At 39.2% G+C, this 14,234-nt stretch overlaps 1 protein-coding gene across 4 annotated transcripts in view; it reads right to left on the reverse strand.

The window, feature by feature from the left end:
* Positions 1-14,234, reverse strand: part of chn2 (chimerin 2) — a 552,284-nt gene that overhangs the window by 184,465 nt on the left and 353,585 nt on the right. For all 4 annotated transcript variants that reach the window (XM_028818219.2, XM_028818218.2, XM_051935482.1 and 1 more), the window contains exon 3: positions 8,180-8,235. In XM_028818219.2, the coding sequence (XP_028674052.1) occupies positions 8,180-8,235 (56 nt within the window). The remainder of the gene's footprint in view (positions 1-8,179; positions 8,236-14,234) is intronic.

Here is a 14,234-nt window from a genome sequence, read left to right on the forward strand (position 1 = left end):
TGTCATTAGCACCATGTCTCCTGCTGAATGCTAGGATTATTCCCATGGATATGGGAGACGCCAACAACACAAAATCGTGGTGTCCGTCACAATTCAAGATGACGTTGAGGTAAACAAAAAATAAAAATTCAGCTTTCAATACAAGCATTAAACTAGAAAACTGATAGAATATTCAGAATTCTACAAGTAGAAAACCCCTAAAAACAATATACAGAAGTTAAAAAACCAGAGGAAAATAAAGAAAAATAACCAACATAACATGTGCATCGGTCTAAAAGTCCTTGAAGGGATGGTAAAGCCACCAGCCAGGGCATTTATTGCAAAACTGTAGTTAGCAGTAAATCATTTACCTTCTTCACTTGCATTAGCATTCAAACTGTACAAAACACAATTTAGATACATACAGGTAAGCAACTTAACAAGTGCCATGGAAAACAAGTCTTGTATGTCCACAATGTTGGAATGTGGTTTTCTTCCGTGAAAGGTGACCAATCAGGGAATGAGACATTGTAATGAACAGGACCCTATCAGAGAAGGGCTATCCATATTACTAACCGAGAATGGTAAACCGGATGGACGCAGGGACATCCGGCCATGGGCCGTGGACGCAAAAGACGTACTGCGCAGGCGCCCCCCACAAAACCCCCCTTCCAAGCAACGGAAACTGGATGCAAAGCAACGTAAAATAAGAAATGAGGTGCCCATAGCACACAGAAAAAAGGAGTCAGACGCCGGCGCCGCACGAAGCCCATGGCACACGAGACGGAACACACACAAAGAACAGAATTGAGACCCACGACACACAAACACCCCCTCCACTAACAGAGATAAAATAAAGTGAGGCAACGCCCCCTAGCACACAAAAAAAAAAAGAAGTCAGAGGCGAGCGCCACACAAACCCATTGCACACGAAACGGGACAGACTACGGACATAGCACACGAAACATACACAAAAAGCAGGATTCGGACCCACGACCACACTAACATAAATAAGAAATGAGACACAAAGCCCCATTACTGAACGAACCGTCCGTATTAAATATACGTCATCTGAACACATTCAAATTATGCAGCATAGGTCGATCTCATTACACTGATGCACTATTAACCGTTCAACCACAGAAAAGGCTCCATATTAACAGTGAGTGCGATCCTCCTTATTACTTATCCATATTTCTAACGCTGAAGAACAAACAAGTCATGAATTTACGCTCACGGGTACAAAACGATACGGCTCGAGTGACAGGACCAAACACACGAACCCGCATGAAAAAAAACAATACATGTCGGTCGACTAACCGACATACAAAAACGGGCAAGGCTCAATACAAACAATGAACGCCGTAAACTGCAACGGGCTTCTCACACAGCACAGGCAAATCGATTACAGCTCCAGAATAGCACGTCCCAATTCCTGCACATACAACGACGCGCCTCTCAAACGGCACAGACAAAACATACACGTCAAGGACATCAACGACAGACACCTGCTAAACGATTGCGCCAGTTAGCTGACAACGCGTTCAATAATGAGTCCACTATTCATGAAAATTCATTGGGATTAATGAATGTCATTTGCAATCATTGTCATTCACTTAACTTCCCTGAAGAAACAACTGGCAATACAAGTAATGAATTTACACGTTATTGTCAAAAGGGTCAAATTACACTGCCTCCTTTACATTCATATCCTGCATATCTAACTAACGAAGTACCTGAAAGTAAAAACTTTATGAACTGCATTAGATCCTACAATAGTTCATTTGCTTTTACATCTAATGGCATCCAGTCACTTACTCAACACCATTGATAAACTTCTACAAACGTTGATGAATAATAATATTCCCTTTGGAGGAAAGGTACTTTTATTAGGAGGACATTTTACACAGTGCTTAGCTATTGTTCCACATGCCATGCGCTCGGCTATTCTTCAGTCCACCTTAAAACACGCAGACAATTGGCATTGCTTTCAAAAGAGTTACGGAGATATTTGGAACAACAATCTCATTACACCAAATACCCCATTTAACACAACAAACTATATTATGTCCAAAAAATATTAATGTTGATCACATTAATAACCAGGTCATTTCATTACTTCCTGGAGTGGCACAGCTCTTTCTAAGCTCTGACAAAGTTGACTCTGATGACGACAATGACCATCTTAATTTCCCCTTAGAATATTTGAACACTATTAACCCAGCCGGATTACCACAACACAATCTTAGCCTTAAAAATGGAACAATAATCATGCTATTAAGAAACCTTAACACTAAACAGGGTTTATGCAATGGTACACGTTTAGTCGTCAACACCATAACACACAATGTTATTCAAGCAACAGTTCTTACAGGATCACATGCTAACAATACTGTTCTAATTCCTAGAATTGACCTTACAAGTTCTGACCTGGAATTACCTTTTACACTTAAATGGCGACAGTTCCCCATTAAACCTGCCTTGACCATGACCATCAACAAATCACAAGGACAAACAATACACAAAGTTAGCATCTACCTCTCTGAGCCCGTTTTTGTACATGGACAACTTTATTTGCTTCCTATATGCGTCATCTACACCTTCACACTATGCTATATCTCATTCATACATCACGCTCTTTGTAATTTCACAACACCAGGGGTTGGCGAGCGAAGCGAGCAGGGGGTGGAGCCCCCTAGTGTAATAAGAATGAATAAATAAGAGTGTGATTAAAGTCTGCATTTTTAAAGTCTTCCTTTTCACTCATCCACTTTGCAATGCTGAGCTAGCATTTTCAGAAGTATATGGCTCTGGAGAGTGTTTTTAAAAGTCTCCATTTTCGGTGGTTAAAAACCCTGGGGTAGTATGGACCAAAGGCAATGTCTGTGGTTTTTAAATGAAAATGTACAGTGGACAAGGCCTTACCCTGCATAATATGTGGCTACTGTGACCTTCATTGGGGAAAAGTTGATTGATAATGATGATGACCATTTACATATTTAATTTATGCCTAGAATACACAGTTCCATGGTGCATGTATATGTGGGTAATTTTATTACAGTACTCGTGTTTTTTTTTATCACTAATTAAATTGCTGATAATAAACCACAGACCTTTGCAGTGGGTCTGGTTTTGGGACCTACTGTTCCATTCAAATGAGACTCATTAAGACTGTTAACATCCATTCAGTGGAGTGATAACTGTCAGGATTTAGCCAGGGCTCCTCCCTTTTGCCTGAAATTTGTCCTTGGCCCCTCCTTTCAAAGTCTGTTGCTATGCAACATCATTGAGGATACAGTCACATGATGAGGGGTAAGAAAACTAAAAGGGTGCTTGACAGAGGCTCAAGTATTATGCCTTAAAGAAAGCCTCCTCTTTCAAGCTCTCCTACTGTAGTTGTTCTTGGATTCTGATTTTTTTTTTTTGACATTTCACCTTCTTTTTAGCATATATGCTTACTCCTGTTCTTTTTGCATTTGACAATGTCCTTTTTTAACCTGGACTTTATAAATATGTGTTTGCCGTATATTACTAAGTCAAGCCTCTCATTTTGCAGGTTATTCTAATGTACACACCTCTTGAGTCACGTGCTACCTGCCCTTCTTTATATAGCAGTTCACCACACTTTGGTTCAGCAACTCGGCTTTCCTTTCAGGCAGGCCACTGTAGGCGGTTAAACGTCTGTGGGCACATCTGGTCAGTACGGATCTGACAATAGCAAAGACACAGGCTGTATGAATGAATAGCTGACCAGTTTATGTAACTAGCAAAAACAGTAATTTCAGAGAAATGTATTCAGCGTTCAGGTTTTATCATTATGTTCCCCACATTACAAGCTTCATCAAAGAATAAGAATGGTATCAGATAAACTAAAATTGGTGACTGTGTGCCAGTTTGTGTGTTTAATTGTTTGGGTTTCTATCAATTTTCCACTGCTGTAAAGGAATGTTCCTTTTTTAATAAAATATTGTAAAAGTCACTCTGCTTGTCAGTCATAGCCTAGATGCACTAGTAGCCATCTTATTACATATGCGACAAAGTGCCATGTTATCTGCTGCCTTCCACTTATGCCATAACTTGGCAGAAGGGCTTCACAATGGCTTCAACTGCACAAACTGGTAAAGTGACCAACGCAGACACACACCGATGCTGGAGGTGAGGCACTGACACCGCATCTTCACTGTGCAGAGGATGAGTGTAGTAGACTCGTTAAGAATGCACATGCACATACAACTGTAATGTGGCACAACCGCCATTTCTAGACATCATGTATTGAAAAGGTTAACTCACCTTAATTTTTTGCAAAGTATAGCTAACCCTTATAGTAAAATATTGAGCAATGTAATTTGCTCAACCTCTGTAGATGTACAGGTGCTCTTTCATGGTGTCAAAATCTAAAATACATTAAATTATAACTAAATTAAAACACGTCAAGATGAATAAGGAATTAAGATTGGAAACCACCACTAAGCAATGACCAAAAACAGAGGGATAAGAGCACTGTGCTCTCTGTAGGCCAGGACTGGGTCACCCCCTCACATAACCCATCAGTTAAAAACAGCAAGTGAGTGTGGGGTGTTCATCCCCTCTATAGCTCCTCCATAATGATTGGGACAAAGAATCCAACAATTCAGACATCGGCATTAAACTGCACATTGCAGACTTTCATTTAAGGGCTTTTGCATACATTTCAGTCACACCATGTAGACATGACAGATACTTTTTCTACATGGTCACCCCATGCTAATAATTAACCTCTTTGGTTTAAAGAAAGAATATTTTTTGTATAGAATATTTTTCAAAAGATGCTTTAAAAAAAGGAAGGGTTCAAATGCTTGAACTGGATATTCAGTAATAAAAAAAGAAAAAATGTCCACCAGCAGAAGCCATGGAATGCAGAATGGTAAAAAGACTCCAAACTCTAAAAGTGGTATGTAGCACTCCTAGTGAAATTGGGCTCATCTTTATTACTGCAGTAACTCTTAATATCAGAGAGTAACAAGAAATATACAAAAGCCTTTGTCTACTTTAATAAAAAACAACTATTAATAATAATCTATTGCAATGGCAATTGGCCCAAATGTAAATGTACAGCCTAAAAAGAGTTTGTAATTGGAGGTCTATATTGCTGTAAATGGGTTATCCTGTAGTGTGAAGGCTGGGGTCCTGCATACTTCAGCAGACTTGAAGCGCACCCAGCTACACATACTGTACATGTTCATCCTTTCATACTTAAGCGGTTGCCGCAAAGCCTGCATACTGTACGTGTTTTTCCGTGTCTCCTTGAAAGCACCTGCCTGTGTTATTTTCAGCACACAGTCAACACGTACACATAAAATAATGCAGGTGTGCAGTGCAGACAGATCTCCAGACAAGAGCTGTCATCCACATTCACATCATTCTACCAACACAAGTGAGGACGTGCAAACCATGAACTGGCTCTCACGCTGTCAGCTGACAATACAGGTATGGCTTACACATTCTGTTAAGGAGTTTACCTTTAAAGAACAGCTGAGATCATCACTGTAACAGTTCCAATGGACATTCTTTATTACAACAGGCCTGAAGGAGCATGCATACGAACAGATCAGTTCACCATGACAAATACTAAATAAATATGAAACTGGTTGAGCTTATAAAGGCTAGGAAAATTAATATAACATAGCAGCAATAAAACACACTTCTGCACCAATCAGGATTAAAAGAATAACTTAGTTTATCTTACACCCCAGAATCTGTACAGATAGAATGGCAATAAATTAAGTGGAAAGATTAAAAGTGTTGGGTAAAACATCTTATCAATTACCTAAGAACTTATTATATATAAATATAAACATTACAGTTAATGAAAGAGATATATGATGTATCGTCTCCATTGTAAACATACTGGAACAAAGTTTTGGTTACACTGGAAGCACACAAATAGGCAACAGTTAGCATTTTTGGCAAAGTTTCCGGCTGTGTATCTGGTTGGAACAGATTTTGTCTGTAGTACCTCCGATTAAATTTGCCAGTCTTCACAAGTCAGTTGTGAGTGGGCTTGCTGGGTTTTCAGTTCTTGTGTCCTTCCTGTGAAATCTTCTGTCTTGCTGAGGACAGTACCTCTAGATGGCATTGGCACCCTGATTGATTAGTTACTGAAAACTCGTCATCATTGTCAACTAGCAACATGTCTTTCTCAGTCACTGTGCACTCCCTCTGACTGTTGTTCATTGCTTTTTCTTTACCACTGATACAGATCAACCATGCTTGTCTTTTAGGTGGTAATGCATTATAGATCTGCTGCTTTTGTATTTCAGCACAATTGTTTGCAACAAACATTGTTTATTCACTTAAACTACTCCCAATCCTAGCTTTATCACACACGTTTCATTCAGATATCTATTCTGCTTCTGGATGTAAAACAATCTAACAAAGTATAAATACTGCGCTCACATGTCTGTTAATGAACAAAATGTCTCAAATTAACGTCTATATTACTTACCGCAATTCAGCAAGGCAATTAGTTGGTTACTACTTGTAATGTAAGTTAATAAAAACGTTAACTGTTTACATTCCCAACTCAAACAAAAATATTGTCAGTAGTTTACATCTACTGTGAAACTTTGAAATCAACAAATAAAGTTGCAGACCATGTTTTCCATTCAGTAAATACTATGTCACTTTGGTGCCATACGTTTTCAATAAATAGTAATACAAATAATGTAATTAAGAAAGTCAGTATTTATTTATCTATGTTATATAGTGCCTTTCCTATCAGTCTGTATATTGCTGCACACAAGCGCTTGGGGGAGCGTCTGAACGACCTGACTGCGATATGATCACTAACCGCAGGGCAGAGGTGAAAGCGATCTTAACATCCTCTTCTTTCTTCCCCTCAGAACCAAGAACGAGTCCCAGGACGGACCGTAACATCATTTCCAGTACGCTTCCAGAGAACCCACCCCTTCTGCCCCAGGAGCCAGAAGTCAATGTCTATTTGAACCACATTCCCCTAGAGAGCAAAATGCTTTTTTTTGCCAAATGCTTGCAAGGACCTGGGTTGTAAAACTATCCATCCATCATCCAACCCACTATATCCTAACTACAGGGTCACGGGGGTCTGCTGAAGCCAATCCCAGCCAGCACAGGGCTCAAGGCAGGAAACAAACCAGCCAGCCCACTTCAGGGCACACACACACACACACCAAGCACACACTAGGGACAATTCAGAATCGCCAATGCATCTAACCTGCATGTCTTTGGACTGTGGGAGGAAACCCACGTAGATACGGGGAGAACATGCAAACTCCACGCAGGGAGGACCCGGGAAGCGAACCCAGGTCTCCTTACTGCGAGGCACCAGCGCTTCCCACTGCGCCACCGTGCCACCCTGGTTGTAAAACTATTCCAGCATTATTTGGTTATAACTTTCAGTTTTGTTATTAAACTTGGAACCCCATTGGTCCCCAGACCTTTGTAGTATTCTGACTGTTTCGTTTCCACAATTACACTATCTATCTATCTATCTATCTATCTATCTATCTATCTATCTATCTATCTATCTATCTATCTATCTATCTATCTATCTATCTATCTATCTATCTATCTGTCTGTTATAAACCTTAATGATCTCACTTCATTCAGTAACTCACAAGGCAACCCACACAATACATATTATGAGTTACTTCAAAAGAAAAACTAAGAGTAAACATTAAAACATAAAACAAAAGCAACAACACAATTCTTTGATCACTCAATGGAGCCGAAGCTGATGTGAGCAAATTCACTGACTTATCTGCCTTGTCTCATTTCTGCAGGTTTGTTGTTTTAATCTGACTGTGTCTGACTAACACAAATGTGTCGAGTTCAACTGCCTGGGATGTAATTATTTCAGCATAGCCTTGTCTGACAACGGCAAACACAGATGTCCGCTTCCATTCCACTGTTTGTACATGAGAGCTCACCCTTTTGATCTTTCTCCTTTTTCATCGTTCGGCCAATTAGCCGACCAATTACCACCAGTGGGAGAAATGGTCTGAGCTCCCATTAGCAACAGCGGTATAGAAGTTCTTCAAAGAGGTCTAGGCTTTCATGCTTGCTTTTTCTATGCGGTCAGCTGGAAAGTGTTTTTTAAAACCACAACATGCTGCACACACCGAGAAGATGAGTACTGTAATGTAAAGGCTCCCAAGAGCTACAGGAAAAGACAGAAACTAACCTCTTTTGGGCAAATGATGCGTTTGGGACGAGGTGCCTCTTGTTGTAGCTGGTACACTGTCGAAAAAAAAGGGGTATGATAAATAAATAAGAAAGCACGACCATTTCACACATTTTATGCTTTTGGTAATAATGTTAAATAGTTACATGTTTTTCTTCCACTTTTTTCTTATTTAATTTTTGCAAAACATTGCCACCTTATGAAGAATAGTACCATATTTGCATGCTTTCCTTTAATTATCTTGTTGTAATGGCACATGGTAAAATGAACAAAGCTTTATATAGGAAGGAAACATTTCATTTTCGTGTGTTTAATATACCAGTTGATGACCCAATTCTAGCGATAAACAGGAGGATCATGGGAATGTGCTCTTAACAGGCTTGACTATTTCATGTTTACAGTATATGGTTTCTGTTAACAATTCAATCAGTTTGCTATGTGCTGCCACCTGTTTATACCATCTATTCCTGTCACCATAAATTAAGAGGTTTCCATGTTTCTCTCTCTTCAGTTGTCAAAGTGCGCATTGACTGATTCCATTTTTACACACTGAGTGGATTATATGGCAGACGCTTGCCACTGTAAAAAAAAGGAGCATGCAGTCTTTTAAAGTGACATTACATTGATAAAGGCTTCTGGCACAGGGTGGTTCCTGCCTAAATTTGCTTTATCTCCATTACCGCATTATCATAGTGTTGTGAAAAAGTATTCACCAGCACCCATACAAATCTCCTCTATCATCACAAATTGATCCTGAATGCTTTAGAGTCTCAACCAAAATCTAATACTAGATAAAGGTCACCTGAAGATCACTTTCTTTATTTACTTACATTATGTTATTTATTGAATGGACAAAATTATTCACCATCTACTGGCACTGCATATTTACCTGTACACTTGCTCATTTTTAAATTAATTAAAATGAGGTAATACAAATGTGTTCACTAACTATAGATATTTTCATTACATAAATGACTTAGTCATTACATTTGGGTGACGTCTGTGAATTACTTAGTTAATAGCATGAACATGTTTTTAACTTAAGAGCGTCACTGATTTGCTAACGTGAATTTAACTGCCACAGATTGCCCACCCCACCAAACTCAGGCATAGAGGAGGTGTCTGCACACCACATGGATTCCCACAGCTAACTTTTCAGAAGCCTCGTGTTTCTGGTTGGGCTACCTTTGGCTAGTGATTCACGCAAAATCAGAAAAGGTGTTTGCTGGGTAATGGCAGGGCTGGGAAGTTTGGCAGATAGCTTTCCATATTGCGAGTTTTTGCAGTGGGAAAATGCAGTAATTTGCATGCCTGTGTATTTTTGTGTGTGTCTTCATGAGGAAAATATGACATGACATTTTTAAAAAACACACTGTGCTCCTCTGTGCTAATATGAAACTGATTTTACAGGTGTGCGACACATTACATGCATTACACAGCTGCAGAAAAAACATCGGCAAACTCAGAAGTGTGAACAAAATCTTCCAAACCAAAAAATCTTAAAAAACGTCAGTGGGTATCATGTTTCACAATTGCAAAGTTAGCTGCAAAATGCATTTTGGTGTCAGTTTCGTAAAACTGTATGAGAATCTTTTATCACTACCCTTGGTCAAATTGTCAGGGCAGAAATCAAAAGGTCGTGGGAAACTGATCTACATGTAAAATAGAAGTGAAGCCAGAGCCTGTAGTGCAGCCATTGTACCTGTGATGGTTGGGGGCAAAGGAAACAGGCCTGTATAGGGCAGGTCAAAATGGACTGGACTTCAGCAATAAAGTCTCATGTTTGTATCTTTAATATTACATGACTAGTGGCACAAGTTCAAAACTACTAACCAGACATGCATAGCACTGCCACAAGAATCTTCTTGATCTTACTTTGGCCTTTCTACTTTTACAGTTCATGTGTATGTGCCTAATAAATGTTCAGATAATTCAGCTTTGCTGGATGTGCAGATGTCGTGCTTCTTAAGGTATGTTGAACTGTAATAAATTAGGCTTCATTGCATTTTTAATAGGAGAGCTGAGATGTCCACTTGAACCATTTTTTTATTCTAAAAAGTGCATTGCAAGCTGACAACACAGATATTTTATTATCACCTCAGACATATAGTAGCTAAAACAATTATTGTAGCTTAAGCATACTTTGTGATATAATACAAGGAAAGCACTTTCTGTGAGTTGAACGCTCCAAACACGTAATACATCCTATTGTGAACATAGAACAGATGTTAATCCTATTAATATGTATCAATAAAAGTAAAAAACTGCAGCCCAGTTAACAGAATTTTGATTTCTGAGACATTGTTTTAATTTGTAAAAAGTTTGAATGAAGAAGTATGTAACAACCCAGTCAAAAAAGAATGTGAACGAGTTACCACACTTCCCAGTCCCAATAAGAATCTAAGCTACTGGATGTTCAGACTTAGCCATTGTTATAGTGTATCCTTCCCCACAAGAAAAACAACTGCTAACAGAACAAATGCAGAAAACAGGAAATATATTAAATTAAGTAAAGGATACTAAAAAGACACAGATTTACATATACATATACACATTAAAACATTAGCATTTTAATAAACAGACCATAAGCAATGCATAAAACAAACTGTATTCTCCACCAAAACTTCACATATAAAACGTACAAATCACAAAGACAAAGCCCACAACTGATGCGTAACAAACACAGACCAGTTTCTTTAAATGGTTAATGAAAGAAGTAATATTCATTCAATGGTAATGCAAGCTAGAACCTGTCTTTAACTGAAGCCATTGCAACGTTTTCCCTATATATAGTATACCTGTGGTATATTTACGGCACATAAAAAGACATGTACAGGTGGAATCCCCTTGTAACGAAATTTATAGAAGCATAAAAATATTCTGTTATAACAGAAATTTCATTATAACAAATATGGGAAAAATCCGCATAGTATTGTGATCGAGGTTGCTAGCAATGTGCCATCTCTAACAGCAGCGGCGCAAGGACAGCTCTGTAGCTGCCCTGCTGCGTCTGCTAAACAGTTTATCAAGAGCAAAGCAATTGGTTGTCCTCTGCAGGATCAGGGTTACCACCTAACGTGCTTGTCACACAATGTTTAGAACATTTAACACCAGCCTTTGACCTGCTCTTCCTCACACTCTCCTAGTCTGCCACAGTGGTGACCCCGAGACCCTGGTGTATTTCTAATCTAAAGATGGGAGCTAAAGCAGGACGATTGCCCCTGTGTTGCGGCTCCTATCTCGTGTAACAGCCCCTATTTTGATTGAAATCTTCAGACTGTATCTGACTTCTTTATACGGTAATAAAGTACCTGTATTTTCCTTTGGAACTTGTGCCATACAGCATCAGAGAGATTAATGCCAGCTTCTGCACAATCTGATTGAAAACAACAGTTCCAAATCCTGACACATTTAAGCAGCTGATCATTCATTTACTTTCAGAATCTGTTCACTCCAATAAAGAGTCACGGTGTGTTGCCTTCCGGGTGCACAGGTGGGAGACCTCCCGGGAATGGTAGATAGGCTCTTGGCCAGAGTGGGGGTGGATCCAGTTGTCATTGTCCATGTTGGAACAAATGACATACATAAGGGTAGTCTGTCAGTTCTGCGATCCAAATTCAAAGAGTTAGGTGCCAAGCTGAGGAGCAGAACTGACAAAGTAGTCTTCTCCGAAGTTCTGCCTGTGCCACACACCAATCCAGGTAAGATTGAGGAGATTAGAAGGCTTAACATGTGGCTCAAATCTTGGTGCAGGGTAGAAGGGTATAGGTTTATGGGGCATTGGGACTCCTTTTGGAACAGATGGGACCTGTCCCGTCATGACGGGTTACATCTGAACTGGAGGGGCACCAATGTATTGGGGGGGCGTATGTGTAGGCTCGTCGAGGACTGTTTAAACTAGGGAATGGGGGGGCAGGGAGTTTAGGACACACCAGGTTTAGATCTATGCAAGGAGGAACAAACAACAGTGTACAAATAAAAATGCGTAGTAATGTAAATTCTAAGCAAACATTTAAATGTAGAAGGAGTAACAAATTAAAAATAGCTTGCCTTAATGCTAGAAGTATCAAAAATAAGGTAAGTGAGTTGGTGTTGTATGTAGCAGAGCATAATAATATTATAGCAATAACAGAAACCTGGCTAAATAACAAAGATGGGGATGAGTGTAACATAGAGGGATACACATACACAAGTCATCTTCAATTGGATGATGAGCCCCATCTTAGTGAGGACATGTGGCTTCACCTGGAAAATATTAGGGAAAGAGGTCTTATTTTAGGAGTGTGTTATAGACCACCCAATGCAGACAGTAATTTCAACACACACCTTTTTAATAATATCAAAAAGGCAAGTTTACAGGGAGATATTATAGTCATAGGGGACTTTAATTATCTGAATATTAACTGGGATAACCTTGCAGATGTAGGAGCACAAGAGCAGGAGTTTTTAGAAGTAATTAATGACTGTTTTCTAACACAGCATGTTAAAGCAACAACACGGGGTGAAGCCTGTCTGGATTTAGTGTTTTGTAATAATCAGGATAGAATTGAGGGTGTAGAGGTGATTAAATCACTAGGGTCAAGAGACTCTAATATAATAGAATTCTCAGTATTTTGTACAAGTGCAGATGCAAAGACTAAAATTGTTAAGTTGAACTTTGGTAGGGCTAATTTTGAACAGATGCGACAATGTCTAAGTAGGATACACTGGGATAAGCTTTTAAGTGTGGAGACAGTCGAGGAGCAGTGGAACAGGTTTAAAAATGTTTTACATGTAATGCAGGACAGATACATACCTAAATTTGGAATTAATAGGAAATTTAAAAAAAAACTCCACGGTGGATTAATAAAGATGTAAAAAAGAAGTTGCAAAGGAAAAAACAGTTATATAATGTGTATAAGACTAATGACTGCAAAGTGAATCGTAGAGCGTATGAGAACATGAGGACAACCATTACGAAGGAGATCAGGGAGGCTAAAAGACAGTTGGAGAGGAATATAGCAGATAAGTCGAAAGACGACCCTAAGAGATTCTTTCAGTATTTTAGTAGTAAAAGAACAGACAAGGAGGAGATTAAATGCATCAGAAATAGTAAAGGGGGATTAAAAGATACAGACAATGAAACAGTAGATGCTCTAAACTTACATTTTTCTGAGGTATTCACAAGTGAGCAAGTGGATAACCTCCCAGAGGTAAACGGGACTACTAAGGAGGTACTGAGGGATTTGGGAATGGCAGAGGGAGAAGTGCTGCTCAGATTAACTAAGCTGCAATCAAACAAATCACCAGGACCAGATCATATTTATCCTCGAGTTCTTAAGGAGGCTAGTGAGTACATATATAAACCCTTGACACATATTTTTAGGAAGTCACTGCACACTGGAGAGATTCCGAAGGACTGGAAAATAGCAAATATCATCCTATTATATAAACATGGTGACAGGGAAGATCCAAGCAAATATAGGCCAGTAAGCTTAACATGCATGACAGGAAAATTAATGGAGGGAGTTATTAAGGATAAGATTGAGCAACACCTGGCAAGGATAGGGGTTATTAGGAACAGTCAGCATGGGTTCAGAAGAGGGAGGTCGTGTTTTACTAACATGCTGGAATTCTATGAGGAGGCAACAAAAGGATTCGATCAAAGTGGAGCTTATGATATTATTTATCTGGACTTTCAGAAAGCATTTGATAAGGTGCCACATGAGAGGTTGGGCATCAAATTAAAAGAAGTGGGAGTTCAGGGTGATGTTTGTAGATCGGTACAGAATTGGCTAAGACACAGGAAGCAGAGGGTGATGGTGCAAGGAACCTTATAAGAACTGGCTGACATTAAGCGTGGTGTTCCACAGGGGTCCGTGCTAGGGCCGCTGCTATTTTTAATATATATAAATTATATAAATGATAAATGATAATATAAATGATTTAGATAGGAATATAAGTAACAAGCTGGTTAAGTTTGTAGATGATACCAAGATAGGTGGATTAGCAGATAAGTTGGAATTCATTATACAGTATCATTACAGAAGGACTTGGCGAGCCTACAGGCTTGGGC

This window comes from Erpetoichthys calabaricus, chromosome 13 (genome assembly GCF_900747795.2).
Source record: "Erpetoichthys calabaricus chromosome 13, fErpCal1.3, whole genome shotgun sequence".
NCBI classification, from domain to species: domain Eukaryota; kingdom Metazoa; phylum Chordata; class Cladistia; order Polypteriformes; family Polypteridae; genus Erpetoichthys; species Erpetoichthys calabaricus.